The sequence below is a fragment of the Phalaenopsis equestris genome, unplaced genomic scaffold, assembly GCF_001263595.1.
Source record: "Phalaenopsis equestris unplaced genomic scaffold, ASM126359v1 Scaffold000163, whole genome shotgun sequence".
Taxonomy (NCBI): domain Eukaryota; kingdom Viridiplantae; phylum Streptophyta; class Magnoliopsida; order Asparagales; family Orchidaceae; genus Phalaenopsis; species Phalaenopsis equestris.
Window position 1 is genome coordinate 250,152 of NW_018164605.1, and position 22,719 is coordinate 272,870.

The window sequence follows — 22,719 nt, forward strand, 5'->3', positions numbered from 1 at the left end:
CCCCTCCGCGCAACGCTCTCCCTCCCTGAGAGAGAGAGAGAGCAAAAGAGGGCCGAACTTCCTCTTTTAATGGAGATTAATATGGTAGTCGAAGAGCGAACTACAAGAACAACAGCGGTCAGGCTGGCTTCTTCTAAGATCTGAAATCCTTTCGATTCCTTAGAGATATCTTTCCCGCGGCCTACATCGTTGATCGGCGATGAGGTTCTTCAACGAGTTGCCTCCGATGGATTTCCTCCGTTCGGAGAAGATGAGTTTCGTGCAGCTCATAATCCCAGTGGAGTCTGCGCACAGGGCTATCACCTACCTTGGCGAAATCGGCCTCGTCCAATTCCGAGATGTAAGGAGTCTTGCTCATGCAGATCCTGTCTGTTTTCTTGAAGCCGTCGGTCGGATCTCTTGTCGAGAGATAGGAACAAGAGTTCCGGTTAGGCGTGCATTTCGGATTGAGATTAGTTTTTCTTCTACGGGTTTCAATTTTCGTGTACCGTTCGATTCTTCTGACTTCGTTTTTTTTTTTTAATCTTTTCGTCAAGATCTCTGTAATTTGGAAATTCCTGTGCATTTTCTCTCGTAAACTTATTTGTGAGAAATTAGCTGAAAGATTATCACCTCGGACATGTAGGTCACTTGGGATCTTTATCAATCGAAATGGGCATAGATAGCTGTATTTTATTGTACGTGGAATTCACATTAAATTTATCGGAGGAACTAGCGTTCATTATTGGGTGAAATGCATGATACTGCTACAGGAGTTAACCCAAAACAACAGGGGAAGTAAATTTTATTACGCAAAGCATAACAAGATTACAATCAAAGACCTTGAACTAGGAAAAAACAAGACACAAGCTCAACTACCTTCTTAGGCTGTGGTGGGAAGGTGGCGGTGGCTAGGGGAATAGTGGTTGGAGGGCTATCCAGCTTCTGGACAGCCGGCTGAGCAGCTGTGAGGGGCTTGGAGGTGGTGGCAGCAAACAGAGATGGTGTAGAAAGGGGCAACAGCAGCAATGAAGAGATGGGGAGGGGCGCTGGCAACATGGGACGGTGCAGGAAGTGGCAGTAGCAAGTAGAAAGGGTGCAAGGAGGGAGGCAGGCAGAAGAGGAGAATAGTGATGGAAATATGCTGAGATAATCGTCATCTTGGAGCAGGATACTACAGGGGTATCACATGTCCTCGTACATAAACTTAGCAAGGGAAAAGATGTCGATGTCTGAAAGTGAAACACAACAAATAACATACATATAGTTCTTTGGTAAAGAGGAGGGAGCCCTGGTTCAAATAGGAGGGAACCATGTGCTAGGAAAGACCGCTCGATCCTTCTCCCAACAACTTGTTCGAGTTGGTCGGTGTGCGGCACTTGCCGTGCCCACGCGGGCATAGTCAACCTCGCGTTACACATTGAATTTGAATTTCTTTACCAGGGTTGGCTTTGAGTTTAATTCAGATTCATCAGATATGCTGGTCTACATATGTCATTAGATTGGGCCATGCATCATATGTTCATATTTATATTAAATTGTATTAAAGCAAGGTTTAGATATAGTTTTACATGAAGACAAGAAGATTTCTCGTAGGAATTGTAAAACTTATATGGATGTTTCTTATCATACGATATGCTTCTATAATAAGCAACTTGGAGGGTAATGCTGACACATGGGTGGTGCTGGAGAATAGAGTCAATTTGTAATGAAACTCAATACTTAGTTCAAAATCTGTTCGTCATTAAGCTATAAAACTGATTTTGCTAATCAATTTGAACAACATCATGATAAAAGTTACATTTGAGTTTAAAGATGGATTGATAACTTGAATATTGACTGTGATGTCCTAAGGGGCTGTTTGGCTTCAAGTAGGATTTAGTAAATCCCTAAATCTGTAAATCTACCCATTCCTTGGATTTAGTAAATCCAGATTTAGGCCAAATCAAATGGAAAATTGGGTTCACTAAATCCAACAATTCGTAAATCTATGGAACTCTTGCATTTTTTGCTTGGTTGGATTTAGAAAGTCCAGTGCACTACCCAACAACATCTAAATGTAGGTGATATTGGGGATTAACAGAGATGTTCATGCCATCAATGCTTGCCAGTGGTAACTACTGAGTGTTTGCATGGGTAGACCTTTTGAATTAAAAAGGTTAGTAATGTGCTTGGATCTGGCTGGTGTAAGAATGTAGTGTTGAGATTGTTGTTACCCATTGCATTGAATTGGCTCCAAAGAAGGATGGTACTTACTGTTTTGTCATATGAAAATAGTTGGAGACTAGAAAACAATAATTTCATAGCAAGAACCAGATTTGTTGTCTAAACCTTGTTTAGGATTTTGGGACAATAAATGACATCAAGCTATGATAAATAGGTGTTATAACAACTCCCAAAAGAGAAATTTGGTGCTTATGTAAGGTTCATTGGCAGAGGAAAAATGAAATCAAATTCCATGCAATAAGATTTTCTTAAAAATTTTCCTGATTAGTTGTTTGGAGAATCCTAAGTGACTGGTTTTGCTGGCAGTCCGAGTTAGGATCAAGTTTAACCTCTTTAATTCCTGAATGAGGACACTCTAATTGTTGTGATGATTGGTTGAAAAGCAACTTGATGTTGGTTAATTTTCAACTTTCAAGAGAAGAAGAAAGAGGTAGTTATTGCAATTTAAAGGAATAATGCATGGTTTTGGCAGAATTTGGTATTGAGTGATACCTTATTCAAGCCATCTATTAGTTACAAAATGGATCATAATCAGTGAAAATCACAACAAGTAATGTATTTATGTGAGATGCATACAAGATGCCATTATCATCCAAAAAAGGAATACATCTATATCACCTCCTTGTATTTTTGTCATTGTATTTGAGGCTAAACCTTGTAAAGATGTTTTGGAACTTCTATAAGGATAGCAGTTGGCTTATAGAAAAAAATTAATTAGGTTGAAGTGTACCACCATGTTTGTCTTTATCTCAACTTCTTAGGATTATCATTATGAATCATTTTTCATTCATTTTTACCAAGTTTTTTGAGATGTTGAGCTTATCCATCAAAAATCATTTTGAATAACTTATATCGATCTAATCTAAAGTTTACCCATTTTGCTTTCTAATACCTTGATAACAGTTTTATCAACTTGTCTTATTGGTGTATTTTCTACTTTTCATAGCATATATCAAAAAGAACAAAGGGCATTTTCAATAGTCTAATCTTCAATACAAGATTTGATACAATCACTTCTTAATTTATCTACCTTATTCACATATTTTTTACATTCTCATTTCTCCCACACTGAATGTATATATAAATGCCTATTTATATCCTAACATTCAAGTTCATATAACATGGTTTAACTGCAATTTTATAAATTTAGTTTTTAACAATTTTGTTATCCTCATCATAAAAATTGATAAACTTCTCTATTTTAACCATCAATTTTTAAATCTAAAAGTTATAGCCTCATATATAACTTCATTGTTTGTATAATAAATTTGAGATATCACTCTTGGATATCACTGTCTTTTAATAATATTAAATGATAATTAATAACATCATATCTATTAAAAATAAATATCATATATTAAGTTTTAAAAGGACAAAATTGGGAATTAAGGTATTTTATCAAAGTTAGGCATAAGCCTCGAACTAAATTTTTTTTAAGAAGTACACAATTAAGAACTAATCATGATCAAATGTTAAAGCCATCACCAAAGGTTAGGCATAAGCCTCGAACTAAAAATTTAAAAAAAAGTACAAAATTAAAAACTAATCATGATCAAATGTTAAAGCCATCACCAAAAAAAAAGTAGAAAATCATAGTTTTTAATAGTAAAAAAGTCAATAAAAAAAATGAAATGAAAATAATACTTTTAAAGATATAAAGGTAGAAGAGGAAAAAAACTAAAACTAAAACTCAAACTAAAAAAAGAAAAATAGAAGTCACTAAAACGAAAATAAAAAAAAATAGTTAAAAGAAAATTGAAAAGAACTTAAAAGAAAGCAAAAGCAAAAGCAAATTGAGTAAAATAAGAATTAAATAAGTTAAAAGAAAATTAAAAAGAACTTAAAAGAAAGCAAAAGCAAATTGAGTAAAATAAGAATTAAATTAAATTAAATAATCAATTAAAATTAAAAATAATTAGACAGTAAAATTGTTAAAAAAGTTGAAGGTAAAAAAAAGCTAAAGCTTTAACCCCTCCATCTCCAAAGAGATCTAATCTTTAAACCTAAAAAGATAAACTCTCTTATTTATAAAAATTATATTTTTAAGTAAATTAACAATTAGAGGTGTTTGTTTCATGTTTTTTGAGGTGTACATCCTAAACGGAAAAGGTGTAAGTCTTGTGGTAGCTGGAAAATCATATGCCTCAAGGTATTTATAGGGCTCCTTATAGTGAGGTGTGCATGGGGGACAGAGCCTCAGAGGCGTTTTAAATAATTTTATGCACTCAATTTATGTTCTACATATTCTAAGAACTCCATCATTCAAATATTTTCCTTACTATTTTAATTTTTTGCTTAATTTGGTGGATATTTCATTGATTAGAGCTATATCACTTGTCATAAAATATCAAAAGCTTCACTTTAAATATCTTTTTAATCATCCATCTTATGGTGATAGTAGATGTAAACCTACACTAATTGAAACTCTTGGGCTATTCCACAACTGAATACCAGTAATGCTCAATCACTCTTATCTTTAATAATACCACTATATCTTTGTAGTACATCGTTCAATCTTAAAGCATACCAATAAATTTTTGTGGTATTCAATCATATGTCTTCTCAAGATAAATACAAATTATATGAAGAACTATTCTTTGTTCTTTATACTTATTCCATTCTTTTTTATGTATATTTATATGATAAAAAATATATTTATTCCATTACATCTCTTATCTTAAAAATTTCTACATAACAGATCTTCCTGTCATGAAATCAAAATTAGTTCTCCAAATTAGATGTTATCTTTATAAGTCTAACTTCCATTATTCTCCTCCATTGATTATTTTCTTTCTTTTATAGTTGCATGATCTTGATCATCATCTTTATTCGTAATTGTTGGTACCAAATGTTGTTTCTCCAGTCATTTCACATTTTTTAAGTTTTCAATTCTATTGAAAATATTTCTAGATCATCACAATATCATCTGTAACTTTTCCATCTTAATAGGTATCTCAAGTGAACCTAAGGTCTTATCATTATGGATCTTTTTAAAAGCTAATTCTAATTTTAGTAATTTTATAAACTAGAATTTTTATTTTTCATAGCTGTTTATATTTTTAATCAAGATCTTATTTTCTTTACTTCTAATGCATTTAGCTTGATCAAAATCTTTTAGACATTTTATGTTATCTATTCTATATGTACTCTTTTTTTTCCTTCCCAAACTATTATGCAATCAAATTTTCTTCCTGAATCACATTACCATTTTTTTTTAAGGAATTATTTTTTATTTAACAAGAAGAATTTGATATATGATTTAAGACACCAGGATGCTAATTAAGAAGCATTAAAATAAAAATTGCAGTTTGAACAGTACAAAATATTTTGTTCTTAGCATATGGTTTACGAGAAGGTTGAATGGTTTCTTTTAGAAGCATTAAAATTTTTTGATAAATTTTTAAAAATTGCAGTTTGAACAGTACAATATATTTTGTTCTTAACATATGGTTTACGAGAAGGTTGAATGGTTTCTTTTATGGTCAGCAGAATGGCTTGACTTTATTGCATGGGAGTGTCAAGGTTAAAGTTTAGCATATCATTCATAAACTGTTTGATAACAAGGCTGATTCTGGGAGTTGATGACAAGATTTTGTAAGGTAAGGAGAGAAGTCTTTAGCAAGTGAAATTTCTTCTGGCAGGTCACCCATAAGCTGTGCAGATGGGTGTTAGGATTCACCAGTTGTAATTTTGCGGCAGCGAAGCTGGTTCACACAATTAACTTAGTTTTATCCTTGTGCTTTCTCCAATTGCTCTGCCTGCAAACACATTTTCTAGAAGCTTTTTTTTTTATCATGTGTGGCTTTCTTAATTTTGATTTTTTTTGGTCTATTAATTGTTTCTAGTTCTACACAATGCATCTTATGAGTCATGTCATTTTGATGTTGAACAGAGAAAAGTTTCTAAAACTTGTGATGATTTTATCAAACTTCATCGATTCAATTACACATAATATGACAATGGAAGGCAAGCCATCCAGTCAAACACCAAATGTGGGAGACATGTTGTTGAAATAAGGATAAAGGCATGTGTGAGTGCATAAACTAGCGAGCATAATGTTTATAGATCCTCAAACACATAAAATATGATTACCTAGCACATCGAACACCAAACTACACAACATGCAAGTGTCCACACAATATGTAATGATTATGGTGAAGATACAAAATGAAGATTGAGAATATAACAATCTTATGCGCATATATAAGGATTTCTCGATTATAATAGCATATGAGCACATAATAATTCAATCATCTTATGATCCTGTAAGGATTCAAACCTGGCAAGTTAATAGGGCATTTATGTACATCTAGCGTTTGAGCAATGAGCACAACAATGTTTAACTAGCATAAATTCATGCTTAAGTGCACCCAACCTTGCCCAGGATTCCATTAAATTGATACATATGAGGGGAAGCTCTCTTCTTTTGTGGCAGAGTAGCCAACGCATCTTGTCTTTATCCTATAAGAGTATCAAATTTACATTGCTGTGAGTAGAGCTAGTATCACCTGTAAGTGTCGGGCACACCTACTTTATAACTATCAAGGTAAAAAATACCTCTTCCAAGCTTTTCAAGGCGTTGGTAGAGTATGTGTTTAATATGTAATATGAAAATAATGATTATGTCTCACGTTACCATCTAAAAGCTTGATGATGTTCAAGATTGAAGTTCGCAAATGCTGTTTTTGTGGTATCTGAGTACCCTGTTGACTCTTTTGTTTCATACTTTTAGTGTTTTTGTTCTACGTAGGTGTCTTGTTCTTCATCTTTATTTATCTCAACTTTCTGAAAGGCACCTTGTATTGATGTTCCTCCTTTTGTTTTCATATGGATCGCCCCTATGCCAAATTTTTATGTCTGCAATTCGAACCTTGTGATTTTTGCTTCAGTGGTTTTTATGCAAAATTCTACTTTCTTGACTGTATGATTGTGTGGAACTTTTTTATCTATAATGGTACATAACTCTTGCATCTTTTGGACTGTGGAAATCTCTTCCAACACTAAATGGGTGTCATGGTGAACTCTTAATGCTCGACTGTGGATCTAAAAATGCTATAATTAATGAGATTTTATCTAGCTTAATGTTTTTTCAACATATTATTTGTCTGCTACGATAGAAAGAGCCGTAATAGATATAAGCTGAACGTTTTAATACGTGACTATTGGTAGCTTACATTTTAACTGTTTGGGAAATTTACATACATACCACAAAATTCTTATGTATTTACATATTTACACTTATAACTCCATGGTGTCATAAATCATTGTTGAAAAGGTGTATTTCACTTTTAAAAAGACACTCCATGGTGTCATAAACCATTGTTGAAAAGGTGTATTTCACTTTTAAAAAGATAGCAATGCTGTAATTTTTGATATGATCTAAAGATTTGAGTGATATGCATGTAAATATGAATGTTTAGGTGTTTGATATGTAAATACATAACCATTGTGTGGTATGTATCTAAATGCCCCTAAATCTTTCCATTCTCTTATTTCCTTTATTCTGATTGATTCTCTGAGTGAATTTTATTTGTGGTACTCTTATCATGCTCTCTTTTGGCAGTTAAACGATGATAAGAGTCCATTTCAGCGAACTTTTGTTAATCAGGTATGCATGGTCTATATCCTTTTCTATTGCTTTCTATTTGTTTGATTTTTTTTTTTCCTTGGTTCAAATGGTTAGCCCGATGATTTGGTAAAAAAATTCATCTTTCTATTTGTTTGATTTTTTTTTCCTTGGTTCAAATGGTTAGCCCGATGATTTAGTAAAAATATTCATAAAGCAGCAGAAATTTAATTGAACTCTCATCCCGTCCACTCTTTTTCGTACTTGCTATCTGTGTTTGGATGCGGTTTGGTGCAATAGAGCATTGATCCATTATTTTGCAGTTGCTCTTTTTTTGGAAGATTTACATAGATACCACTCAATACCTAAGTATTTACATATCTAACTTCCATATATGCCTGCTTACCTATGTATGAAAAGGTGTGTTTCACTTTTTAAAAGTTAAAATAGTGGTACATGATATGAAATATTTGGGTGGTTGAAATGTAAAAAACAAAGTTTAGGCGTTAGATAGAATTGCTGGTATTTATGTAAATGCCTCTTCTTTTTATCTCTCAATGAGCTTACAAACATTCGATGCTTCAAAAACAAAGCATTTTTGTAGTTTGTTTAGAAGATGAAGCTCCATTTCAAATTCTATAATTATTATAGGTAGCTAAAGGATACAATCTTTCCTTCCTTTTTCTCATCAAAATTAAATTTGCCTGACTTTGTACGTATTTTCCTTGAAATTATGTCCAACTTCCTGTCATTTATCTGTGTTAAACTGCTATATTATAGTACAGCGTGTTTGTCTTATGATAGTCTATGCTAACACGAGCAAACAACAATTTTTATTAGTTTGGGCTGTGGTTATTTCACTGTCATATTGAGGATTAGTTTGTGTTAGTTTATAGTGATTGGTAGTGAGTTTAACATGGTCCTACTTCTAATAACTCAAACACATTATATTTAATGGTACTCTCATTCACAAAAGGTTAAATCAGCAAGCAACCAGTAGGCGGGCACTCGGCTTTTATATGATAGATTTGCATGAAAAAGAAGAATGGACTAATAATTGAGGAATTTATAAATATGAAGGGACTAATTGAGCTGCATGAATCCATAGGTTTGAATAAATGAAATTCTTCAGTCCTTAAAGTTTTTTACATTTTTGAAAGATGAATGGATGTCGAGTCTACTACGCATAACAAAAAAAAAAACTGCCATATATCTAGTTTCCACCCCTTATATAAGGGATTGGGAATGCTGTTGAACATAGGGCTGCAAACGAATGAAGCCGAGCCTACTGTTCAAGCTCGAGCTCATTTATCAAGAACTTGTTCGAGCTCAATCCAAGCTCAAACTGAGTTTTTTGATAGTGAAATAGCTTGTTATATTTAAATTCTCGCTTCTTCAAGATTGGTAGGAGCTTGGCTTGAGTTTTGCTAATTTTGTAACTGTCAAGCTTTAAATGAGTAGCATGTCTAGAGATATGAACATACCCGTATCAAGCTAAGCATATTCAGCCTTATTGAACATTAAAAAATATAATTTTAATTTAGCAATATTTTGAACTAGTTTGTTAAGTCCTGCCAGCTACTTTCACCCTCTAGATCTCACCATTATTGGAAACATTGCATGTCCAATTAGGGTTACAGTCTCACACAATTGAGCTCTTCCTTTTTCTTATTTAAAATTTTCTATGTTAAGCCTCTAAACAATCTGAGACTCGATGTTTATAGGAGTTATGGCGTTAGGAGTCGAGTAGCTTTGGGAATTGTTTTTATTAAATGGAAACAATGTATGTGTACACATAATTATGTTAGCACAAATCTTGAGAAGATCCAATGGTCTAGGAGAAAAAGAATATCAAAGGGTGAACCCACTAGCAGAATATCTGGGGGACCCGGATGCCCGATCAGAAGAATCAGACTCAAAACTAACAGTTACAAGGATGAGGATCACCCAAACCTAACACCTCAATTCAATCAAGCCCAGAGAAGTGAACAATTCCTCATATCTTATGGCCATACAGGGGATGGCCAACAACCTTCATCTAAAATCTCTTCGTCTAAGGGCAGACTATCTGCCGGATTACGATAATTCACCTTCTGCTCGACATCCTAGCTTCATTTTGTTGATAGGAGTTTTTTGATAAGAATCAATGGTCATTGATCATTATACATGATGGTTGTCAGACTTGATTGATCAGTTCTTTCGACGCATGGTCAGTATAAGATGAGCCAAACAATAACATCTACGATTCTAGCCTTTTGACAACATAAATCGAGCCGCTTGCTCCCAAATGTACACTCGCCAAAACTTTGATAGGACAGTTGACTGCCAGCGCCTATCAGATCCAACCGACCGACAATGCTTGACGAAGTCCAACCAATCCTAGTCAGCCAAGCTCGAGAGCAGTAAGGCCCTGGGCCAACAAGACTGAAATACTTAGAATAACCTGCGCAGTCCCTACTCAAGTAGGAGCATAAATGTAACTTAACCTATTACCCCCCCTTTGTCTATAAATAGGAGAATAAAATGTTACACAATTCCCTCATTTTGTTAGGAGCCATAGTGGGATTAGGCGCGGAGCAGCTTCAGAAATTTTATAAATTAATAGAAACAACGATAGTGAACATTGAAGTTTGTCCCTATGAACAATGAATGTGAATTTTTTAGATTAAATATAAAGCAAGCATTTTTCTATATATATAATTAGTATTTAAATTATTTTATAATTTGGTTTTTTATTTAGTTATAAATAAAGATGCATTTTGTTAATAATATTTAAAATTTTATTTAAATTAAATTAAATATTTATTTATAAATTTACATCGGTTATTAAATTAATTATGTTTTACTTTATATTGGATATTATATTGAGCCTTAATTAAACTTCTAAATGAGTTTACTTGCAAGCCTTTAATAATGTTGTTCTTAATCATAAATATCAAACAATTAAATTATTTAAGCCTATTCATTTAATAACCAAATTTTTTGTAAAAGTGGTTAAGCTTATTCAAATATAGATCTCACCATTATTGGAAACATTGCATGTCCAATTAGGGTTACAGTCTCACACAATTGAGCTCTTCCTTTTTCTTATTTAAAATTTTCTATGTTAAGCCTCTAAACAATCTGAGACTCGATGTTTATAGGAGTTATGGCGTTAGGAGTCGAGTAGCTTTGGGAATTGTTTTTATTAAATGGAAACAATGTATGTGTACACATAATTATGTTAGCACAAATCTTGAGAAGATCCAATGGTCTAGGAGAAAAAGAATATCAAAGGGTGAACCCACTAGCAGAATATCTGGGGGACCCGGATGCCCGATCAGAAGAATCAGACTCAAAATTAACAGTTACAAGGATGAGGATCACCCAAACCTAACACCTCAATTCAATCAAGCCCAGAGAAGTGAACAATTCCTCATATCTTATGGCCATACAGGGGATGGCCAACAACCTTCATCTAAAATCTCTTCGTCTAAGGGCAGACTATCTGCCGGATTACGATAATTCACCTTCTGCTCGACATCCTAGCTTCATTTTGTTGATAGGAGTTTTTTGATAAGAATCAATGGTCATTGATCATTATACATGATGGTTGTCAGACTTGATTGATCAGTTCTTTCGACGCATGGTCAGTATAAGATGAGCCAAACAATAACATCTACGATTCTAGCCTTTTGACAACATAAATCGAGCCGCTTGCTCCCAAATGTACACTCGCCAAAACTTTGATAGGACAGTTGACTGCCATCGCCTATCAGACCCAACCGACCGACAATGTTTGACGAAGTCCAACCAATCCTAGTCAGCCAAGCCCGAGAGCAGTAAGGCCCTGGGCCAACAAGACTGAAATACTTAGAATAATCTGCGCAGTCCCTACTCAACTAGGAGCATAAATGTAACTTAACCTATTACCCCCCCTTTGTCTATAAATAGGAGAATAAAATGTTACACAATTCCCTCATTTTGTTAGGAGCCATAGTGGGATTAGGCGCGGAGCAGCTTCAGAAATTTTATAAATTAATAGAAACAATGATAGTGAACATTGAAGTTTGTCCCTGTGAACAATGAATGTGAATTTTTTAGATTAAATATAAAGCAAACTTTTTTCTATATATATAATTAGTATTTAAATTATTTTATAATTTGGTTTTTTATTTAGTTATAAACAAAGATGCATTTTGTTAATAATATTTAAAATTTTATTTAAATTAAATTAAATATTTATTTATAAATTTACATCGGTTATTAAATTAATTATGTTTTACTTTATATTGGATATTATATTGAGCCTTAATTAAACTTCTAAATGAGTTTACTTGCAAGCCTTTAATAATGTTGTTCTTAATCATAAATATCAAACAATTAAATTATTTAAGCCTATTCATTTAATAACCAAATTTTTTGTAAAAGTGGTTAAGCTTATTCAAATATCTAATCAAACATTCATGAACATGCTCTTATCAAGCTGAGCCATCAGTAGCTTGTTAAACATTTGATTCATTTATAGCTCTTCTTGAATGATTCAGATGTGGCTGAAGGAAGATAGTCATGGTAGGATTTTTGTTGTGGTGGGTAATAAGCAATCAGAGTATTGGAGGACAGGGAACTTGCGAGTGGTTCTATACAAATATAATGACATGTGCAAATGTAGTAAGTGACATGTGAGTAATAGGCAGGTGAGGACTTGCTAGCAGTGTGAGCTATAATGCATCATACGGTGTCCGAGAACTTTTGCATTAAAAACGTGTAAACAAGAGGAGAGGTGTTTGATCACGCATGAAAAAATTGCTTGGCATATATATGGTGAGAGGAGTTGCAGGAGTGGTTTTAAACGGAGTGAGTGAAACTTAGTGTAAAGATATGTTTAGTGTTTGCTGGGCCTAGGTGGAGTGCATGAGTGCAGTGGCTAAAAAATGAAGGTGTGGGGGAACCAAATAATTGAGCCAGTTGAATGCAACTGATGAAAACAAAGTCTTGGTTGACTCAGATCAATAACTTGGTATCGGAGGACATGGAGGCAGGTTTATAAGGATCAACATGCGATGTTGGTGCCACGCTATATCGACTACTTAACATATTGGTAATTAATGAGAATGAGAGAGTAAGATAGATAGTTAGAGTGACAAGTAAAAAGAGAGTTGAAAATGGGAGATGGAGGAGAATAATTGGTGGCTTAGAGAGTAAACATTTCAAAATTTTATTCAAGATTGAATCGCTATGTTAACCTAGTCTTTAAAATCGTAATTTATAGTGAATGGGCCCTTTGGTTAAAAGAAAATAAAGCAATGGCTCATTTGCACCAAAAAATAATCATAATGAAAGTAGCAAGATAGAAAATAAGCCTAATAAAACAAAATTCAACTATTTCTAAAATAAAAATGTTAAATAAATGAGTAGAATATTTAATTAGACTTGTCGTCGGCGTCAAACATGATTTTGTATTTGATGGCCGTCTTCAATTCACCTCTTGTAATTTTGAAGTATTTTTTTTCCCATTTTGTGGGCACTAAGATTATTAAGTCACATTTGCAAAAAATGCCTCTTTTTTTCCCCCAAAATCTAATATGTTAAAAAAGGATTTGAAAGTATCAGTTGATTTTCTTACCCTATTTTTTGACTCAATAGAGAAGACAACAGACAAGATGGTCAGTATTGAATATCAGTATTCTTATGAGAACTATTTGATGTCTTTTTGCTCATAATTCCTTACTATCATTTTATCTATTGGCTTGTATGAGCAGTTTTAGCGGTCAATTTATGCAGATATTACTATTATTACACGAATTCTTTAAGATTCAATGTTGTAAACACTATTACATAAAAGGAAGATTTACAAGCATAACACTCAATTCTTATATATTTACATATCTAACATATACTTTAATTTTTTACATATATTCCATCTTACCTATGCATGAAAAGGAGCATTTCACTTTTTAAAAAAAGGTTAAAATAGATTAAATAGTGCATTTTTGATGTGATATAAAAAATTTGGGTGGTCTTAATGTATAAATCAATGTTTAAGTATTATATAATACATAAGAATTTGGTCGTATATATGTAAATGCCCCTATATTAAAAAGGTTGTTTCTTGTTAAAATACTTTTTTTTTTTGACTTTCCAGTTTCTTTTTCAATGTTATCGGTGCAGCTTAAGCAACCTTTCATTTTTGTTTTCAGAAGAGCATTGTCAAAGATGTTGGTAATAAAAGTAAGTAAACTTAACAAATAAATGAGATGAATCAGTAGAATATATGAAAACTATTAGATTTATTTTCCTAATTATTAGGCTAATTACTGCTACAAATATTATTAGCTTTTATTTGCTTTCTTTATTTTTCATTTTAATATTTATGTATTTCTTTGTTGGTTTATTTCTGAATTTATACCTTTCATTTTATTTGGGACATGAATATGTATTTATACCCCTCTTTTTTATCAATAAAATTGTCTTGCTCTATTCTCAAATCTCACATAATATCAGAGTCAAGGATCTAACCCTAGCAGCCGACTCTTCCTGCGTTTTTACCTGTTGTCGATTCTTTCTCCCATGATAAAGCCATTATCACATTACTGTCGGTTCCTTCTCCCAGCCGCTCTCGTGGAAAAGTCTCCCATAAGAATCTCCCGTGAGTTCTCCCGCCAACTAATTATCCAGCGTGAGCTGTCTCTTGCGAGCTCTCTTGTGAGAGCTTTCCCAACATCATCAACTGCAGAAAATACCTTCCTGCAAAGTTCTGCCGTGATTTTCTTTCTGCCACCGTAATCTTTTTATGTCTCGGCAAACCAAAATCACCTTTGGCTCCATTGGAATAATGGCGGACTCCTTCACCACCGACCTCCTGATGGCGTACTTGTATCCATCAGAGGATCGACACCGACCTCAATTCCTACGCAGATCGGAGGATCGAAAAACCACATGAACTTATTAATCACCATCCATAAATTGAACGAATTTAATTTTCTCCGATGGTCCCAAGCTGTGCCTTTGTTCGTCAAGGGACGCAGAAGATGTGATTGGTGAACCTCCTGAAATTGACACGACGTATGAAGCATGAGAAGTGGAGACTTCTATGGTCATTTTGTTGCTGATTAACTCTATGGAGGCTGCGATTGGTTGTTCATATATGTCCCTATGGACTGCAGTTCAAGACACCTACTCAGATTTAGAGAACTCTGGAACTCTAGCCAGCTTTATAAGGTTTCCAAGAAGATCCGTGAGACAAAATAGAGATCGAGGACAATGACCTAATACTACAATGATTTAGTGGCCTTATGGATGGAATGTGACTTCTATTATGACTGCATGCAAGAATCATCTGCAGACCCTGCAGACCTTTCCCCCTTTCAAAAAAAATTATAGAAAAAGATCGGATGTTCTTATTTTTGGCAGGTCTTAACAAAGATCTTGATGAAGTCCGGGGTCGTATCCTTGGCCGGGATCCCCTTCCTTCCGGTCGTGCTCCTTTCATAGAAATTTGACGCGAAGAGAGCCGGAGAATTGTCATGCTCGACACTTCCACCTCATGTGAATCATTTGTTTTGACCACTAATAGTATTTAACACTTATCAAACCCTCCTCGAGCCACTGTGTCTACTTGTGATTACTGTCACAAACCCAACCATACTCGAGAAAAGTGTTAGAAACTTCATGGGAAATTGACATACAAACCTTTAGCCAAATATTTCTCTGTCAAGGGTCTCACTACAATATTTGATTCTACTACGGTATAATTAGGTCCTATTAGGAATACTTCAGAATCACCCGACTCTCTTATGAGTCAAATGGAGCAATTAATTAAACTGCTTCGATCCAATTAGTTCATTTCTGACTCGTCAACCTCTCACGTCAGTCAATGTATCACTCGTATAACACACCTTTTTCTAGTTCATGTATCACTAATTCAGTCACAAACCACATGATTGGATGCTTTCAAGTTTTCTCAACATATTATCCATGTTCTGGGAAAGATATAACAAAAATTGTTGATGGCTCCTATCACTCTATTGCTGGTAAAGAATACGTTGTGTTAACAACCGGTCTAACTTTGTATTGTGTTATATGTCCCTTTGTTGAAGTGTAACTTGTTGTCTGTTAGTAAGTTGACTTATGACTTTGATTGTGTTGCCAATTTTTCTTCTGATGTTCATGTCTTTCAGGGTCATCGTTAGGGAAAAATGATTAGAACTATTAAAAAAGTAGCTGGGGTCTACTTTTTTCAAGAGAAAGACACAATGAACGAGGGCAAGGACACTTCTCCTAATAGTTGTATTTTTTCTCGATTTATTGAATGTCTTATTATGTTGCATTTTCGTTTGGGCCATCTCAATTTTCAATATTTAAAATAATTGTTTCCAGCGACGTTTACTAATAAAAATTTTGCTAACTTTAAATGTGAGATTTATCAATTAGCTAAACATCATCGCGTTTCTTATCCTTCCCATCTTTACACTTCTTTCGCCCCCTTTTTCCTTATTCATAGTGATATGTGGGAACCCTCTCGCACTTCCAACTATACTAATAAACAGTGGTTTTTTATTTTAATTGATGACCATACTCGAATGACTTGGGTTTATATCTTAAAACATAAAAATGAAGCTGCCATCACCTTCAAAAACTTTCACTTCTTCATTTTAACCCAATTCAAAACTTCGATTCAAGTCGTTTGAATTGACAATGATCGTGAATTTTTTTTAATTCTATTTTAGGCGAGTTCTTGGTAAGTAAGGACATACTCCATCATTGCTCATGTACGGACACGCCTAAACAAAATGGAGTTACCGATAGAAAAAAACTAACATTTTCTTGAAGTAGTTTGCTCTATTATGTTTCAATCTAATGTCCTGAAAAGGTTTTGGAATGATGCTGTGCTTGCTGCCACCGATCTCATCAATATATTTCCAATAAAACTCATAACCTTAGAACTCCATTAACTATATTGGTGTCATGTTTCCTTACCAACCTGTTATTCACTGTTCTTGAATCCAAAATTTTGGGTGCACGGTCATTGTTCGGAACACTAACTCTAATCCTAGTAAGTGCGATCTCAGGTCTATAAAATGCCTTCCTCTGATATTCTACCACTCAGAAAGGCTATCAGTGCCTTGATCATATAACAAATAAACTCTACGTAAGTGTTGATGTCACATTTTTTGAAAGTGTTCCCTACTTCTATTTCACTTCCTCAAGTGAGGGGGAACTTGATTTCTTGGACACTTCCTTATCCTACCCCTGTGGATATTTCTCCAATTACTATATCTGAGGAGGCGTCTTTCCCTTTGGATCCACCACCTACTAAACAGCCATAACCTCCTTCAATTCTTTGTGTCTATACTTGTCACACTTATGTTCCCACATTGGATCTTGCGAATTATTTGCATGAATTAAAATCCACTCCGAGTGAAATCCCCACAATTGACACCACTCCAAATGAGGAGGTGAGTTTTCTCATTGAGGTATGTAATAAGGCAAGCTCTCCTTATTCTATGGAAAAATATATCTCTTTTCAAAGTGTATCACCGATCAATAAAGCATTTGCTGCTGCTCTGACAAATCATCACCTTCCATCCACTATTGAAGCAGCATTAGTTGACCCTTTCTGGAAAGCTGCAGTAATGGATGAAATGAATGCTCTTCAACGAAATCATTAATGGGATTTTTTTGGATCTTCTTATAGGTAAGAAAGCAGCAGGGTGCTGCTGGATTTTCAACACCAAATTTAACCCTGATGAATATTTTGAACACAACAAGACATGATTAGTCACTAAAGGCTACTCACAAATATTTGAAGTTGATTATGAAGAGACATTTGCTCCAATTGCTAAATTAAACACAAATCGGGTCCTATTTTCCCTTGCTGTGAATTTGGATTTACCATTGCTCCATCTGGATGTCAAATATGCTTTCCTAAATGGGGATATCACAGAGAAGGTGTGCATGTGTCTCCCTCCAAGCTTTAACTCTACTGTTCCCCTGAAACAAGTGTGTCGATTTTGGAAGTCGTTCTACGACTAAAGCATTCCTCAATGGCCTAGTTTGACAAGTTCACAGAGGTGGTAATGGGTCATGGGTTTTCTTAGGTCAATTAGATCATACTCTCTTCTTTCGACATTCCTCCAGTGGAAAAATTGCTATCCTTATTGTCTATGTCGATGATATCGTGCTCACAGGTGATGATATACCGGCGTTGGAGTCTCTAAAAGGTATTCCAGTTACTTCATTTAAAATGAAAAACTTGAGGTCACTCCGGTACTTCTTAGGAATGGAAGTTGCTCGACCATCTCGGGGCATTTGTCTGTTTCAACGCAAATACGTGCTTGATCTATTGACAGAGAAAAACCTTCTCCATTGCATACCAGTGGCGGTTTCAATGGATTCTCATGTGAAATTAGCTGATGTTCTCAATGTGGTTCCGGTGAACAAGACTCACTACCAACGACTTGTGGGAAAACTTATTTACCTCGCCCATACCCGCCCCGATATTTGTCATGTTGTAAGTATTGTGAGTTAATTCACGCATGATCCCTATGAGCATCTTCTCTGAGTTGTCTGCAAGATCCTTTAAGACTTAAAAGTCCTTCCGGGCTCAGATTTGTTTTTCTCGAGCCACACATCTCGTTCTATTGTTGTTTATACAGATGCAGATTGGGTTGAGTTTGTCTATAATTGACGATCTACCTCAAGATATTGCTCATTCATGTGGGAAAGTTTTATGACATGGAAAAACAAAAAACAATTGGTTGTGGCATGGAGCAGTGCTGAAGTTGAATTTGGCTTCATGTCCCTGGGTACCTGTGATGCCCTTTTTTTAAGGATCATGCTTCGTGAATTGCGTTTGCTAGTCTTTGCTCCTCTCCAACTATTCCGTGATAATAAAGTTGCTATTATTATTGCCCATAATATGGTCCAACATGATTTGACCAAACATTTGGAGATTGATAGACATTTATTAAGGAGAAACTCGATCCAGATGATATTTGTATTCCATTTATCCCATCCAGTGGTCAATTGACAGATATCTTTATCAAGTATCTTTCCCGGCTATTGTTTGATGATTTCAAATCCAAGTTGAACATGATAGACATCTATGCTTCAACTTGAGGGAGAGTATTAGATTTATTATCCTAATTATTAGGGTAATCACTGTTGCAACTATTATTAGTTTTTATTTGCTTCTTTTATTTTATGTTTCCATATTTATGTATTTTCGTGTTGGTCTATTTATGAATTTATACTTTTCTTTTTATTTGGGACTTATAATATGTATTTATGTCTCCATTTTCTATTAATAAAATTATCCTGCTCTTTTCTTAAATCTCACAAAAATAATAAAACTTTGGAACTTGGAATGATGTTTCAATTATTACTTGTTATCACTCAACTTGTTATTCCTTTTTTTAGGCTTAGTTTCTCAAATGAGCGTTCAAAACAGGTAAAGCGTTGCGGTGAGATGTCACGGAAGTTGAGGTTTTTTAGTGATCAGATAAACAAGGCCAACCTTGCAATTTTGGCTCGCCCAGCTTTGCAACCAGATGTTCATTTAGAGCAACTAGAGGTTATTGCCGAAGTTCAAATTTTACTTTGAAAGATTTACATGCATACCACTCAATTCTTATATAGTTACATATCTAGCACCTAAACTTCAGTTTCTACATATATGCCACCTTACCTATTCATGAAAAGGTGTATTTCACTTTTTTAAAATTAAAATAGTGATATTTTTTTGTGATATGAAAGATTTGGGTGGTATAAATGTAAAAATCAAAGTTTAGGTGCTAGATATGTAATTACTTCGGTGATATGTATATAAATGTCCCTTCTACTTTGTCAATTTATGCTTTATATTCAGAAGGCCTATAAAAGATACATATTCTCTTGGTTTTAGGTTCTACTGGGTGAGCATGAGGCTGAACTTCTTGAAATGAATACAAATGGTGAAAAACTGCAACAGACATATAATGAACTTCTGGAGTTTAAGTTGGTTTTGGAGAAGGTGCTTAAATTTTGATCATAATTTGCTGTGATGATTTCTCCATAAAATATTGGGAAATTTACATACATACCACACAGTTCTTATTTATTTACATATCCAACACTTAAAAGTTTGATATTAACGCTTGTAACACTTTGGTGTCATAAACATACGCATGAAAATGTGTCTTTTACTTCAGAAAAGATAGTGATTGTGGTATTTTTAATGTGATGTTAAAGATTTGAGTGGTATGAATGTTTAGTGTTAGATATGTAAATGCATAAGAATTGTGTGGTATGCATGTAAATACTGCTAAAATATTTTTCCTGGGTTGTCATTTTCTCTACTCGATTTCTTAAGTGCATTTTTCCCTGCAGATTGTTAATCTCCTGTTTTTTAGGTTTACAAAGCTAATCCAGAACCATTATACTTTCATCATTTTTTTAAGATAGGATATTTCTCGTACTGAGATTAAACAAGTACATAACAAGGTTTGTAACTACGTGGTAAAATATTTTCCCTGGGTTGTCATTTTCTCTACTCGATTGCTTAAGTGCTTTTTTCCCTGTAGATTGTTAATCTCTTCTGTTTTTTAGGTTTACAAAGCTAATCCAGAACCATTATACTTTCAGCATTTTTTTAAGATAGGATATTTCTCGTACTGAGATTAAACAAGTACATAACAAGGTTTGTAACTACTTCGTGTTCTGACTTCTGTACCAACTTAATAAGAGTTAATGTCATTCCAAAGATGGTATAATACCCTAGAATGCATGATATGATGAATGAATTTAATCTCTATTTATAATATAAACCTTAAGAGTCAAGACTAAATATACTTGTTTCGTATTCAATAAGAAAAGGCACATGCATAAATGTATGTAAGCAAAAAATGTATAATCATAGATATAAGATATGGAATCTTATGCATCATCATATTCCCTTGGTGGTATTTCGTCAAAGGAAGTAAGAAACAACTAGTGGATAGAAAATAAAACAAGCAACTGTATCTATAGTAACCCAAAACCCAACGACAAATTTGATATAAATATTGAATCAATAAATTAGTGATTGCTGAAATATCTACTCCCATAGTCTCAGCTCATCAAACTTAACGGGATATGCTATGAGAAATGTGAACCTAGAAGGCGCTTATCATGTAAACATTGTAAATATTTTTTCTTTATTAATGCATAAACGATAAGATACAAAACATGCAACATGAGTAGTAAAAGTGACACAATTAACAATTTAATTTCAATAGAACAAATATCATTATAATATTAGGTTAGATAAATATTGCATGGCATGAATGACCAAAATTACTAATTGTTTATGATGATTTACAATTTTTTAATTGCATGCTCATAAGTACCTTCCATGGACCAAAGCATACGCTAGCATATTTCACGATCCCTATACAAAACAATCGGGTATCTTCTTCTGCCGAGCTCACTTGTTGAACTGGTATGCTGAGCTTACTTTTCGAATTGGTATGCCAAGCTCACTTGCTGAAGTGACTTATTTAGCCCTCCGAAATTGCTCCACAAGATTTGCAAACCATCGACATGGAGGACGTCATTCAAGGACGGACACGTGCTCACATATAATTAAGAGCCGTCTGACATCCACGTCCCCATCTTCTAGAAATGACAATATGAACGAGCCTTATTTTGAATGGTCTACATTTTGGTTTTTCTCTTTCCCCTCCTGTCAGCGGAAGGGTAGGAGGGAGAAAGCAGGGGAATAGAGATAAATTAAAGCATCCCCCACTTTGGAGGAGAGGACCACCCCAATCGATCAATCTATCAAATTATCTACATTTGTCTCATTTTCTCCTCCCCAACTCTATCTTTGACTATTAGCTAAGAATCGAGATTTATGAGAGGGGAGAACTTCCATTCCATATTTTCTTCTTCAATACTTTTATGAAAAAAATAGGCCTCTCATTGGGTTGTATGAGCCCATGAACAATATGGGATCCACGCCTTAAATGGATTCAACATCTTGAAATGTATGGTGAGTGTGAACGACGCAGGGCGTCTGAACAACGACCGGATACGGGCGTGGAACAACGCCCCGAAGGGGGCACTCGAAACTGCAAGGTCAAAGCCCCGCGAAACTTCATTAAGCCGCGCGAGGTCTCGCGATTCCGTGAAGATGGGAGAACCCGCTACACGGAGAAATCGTGATTTCTTGCGATCCATTCAGGCAATTCACATAAGATCTTTTTTGGGAAGTAATTTCTGGATTCCTCTTGGCTTTCCACTTATCCCTTTTGTGTAGAAGTTTCTCCTATGCATATAAATAGTTGTCTTTGTGTATGTGGGAGTCATATTTGAGTTGTGTTTGAATTTAGCTTCAAATCTTTTGTGTGAAATCCCATTTTTCTTTGTGGTGCCCGTGAAGGTGGTGGTGCTCCGACTATATCCTCTTCGAGGTGGTGGTTGTATCCCCCCTTTCGACCCTTTCCAGACATTCTCCTCTCCACTTCTCTACCACTAAACTCACCCACCATCATCCTGACATCCAATTGTTTCCCCTTCTTGCAAATCATTCCTGTTTCCCCGCCTACCTAACTTTTTTCAAAACCCCTCCCAACTACCACACTACTGCTGTCGACCACTTACAACCCTTTCACTTATTGTTCCTATAGTTCCCTACCTTCCCTTCGCTACCAGCCGCTTTTCATGACTACTGACATCTCTCATAGTCATTCCTATTTCTGTAGCCAACTTCCGTCACCCTTTGGGTTACATTTACGGGTATTGTTTGTGCTGTTTTATGTCTTGTGTTTTTATTTCTGTTTGAGTCATATTGTAATTCTATTTTAAAATTAATGTAACATTACTTTTTGAGTATCCATTATTTTTCCTACCAGTTTCGATATTATTTGGTATCAGAGCTAGCTCAACCCTAGTTCTATTTTAGGGTTCCCCAGTCCCACCCTTACCGAATTCACCTCCATCAACTTTTT

The 22,719-nt window shown here is 34.6% G+C and overlaps 1 protein-coding gene across 1 annotated transcript; it reads left to right on the forward strand.

Moving 5' to 3' along the window:
- Window positions 1-19: 19 nt before the first annotated feature.
- On the forward strand, window positions 20-20,407 carry LOC110022017 (V-type proton ATPase subunit a1-like). The gene is made up of 5 exons (XM_020720783.1): window positions 20-340; window positions 7,769-7,813; window positions 19,203-19,325; window positions 19,656-19,763; window positions 20,339-20,407. Exons 1-5 carry the CDS (start codon window positions 200-202, stop codon window positions 20,405-20,407), a joined length of 486 nt encoding a protein of 161 aa, XP_020576442.1. The 5' UTR covers window positions 20-199.
- The last annotated feature ends 2,312 nt before the right edge of the window (window positions 20,408-22,719 follow it).

Excerpts from the sequence above, each read along its gene's own strand:
- LOC110022017 (XM_020720783.1), top strand. The coding sequence starts at position 200 with ATGAGGTTCTTCAACGAGTTGCCTCCGATGGATTTCCTCCGTTCGGAG. Across the intron at positions 7,814-19,202 it reads AGCGAACTTTTGTTAATCAG|GTAAAGCGTTGCGGTGAGAT; the intron begins GTATGCATGGTC and ends CGTTCAAAACAG. Across the intron at positions 19,326-19,655 it reads TTCATTTAGAGCAACTAGAG|GTTCTACTGGGTGAGCATGA; the intron begins GTTATTGCCGAA and ends TCTTGGTTTTAG.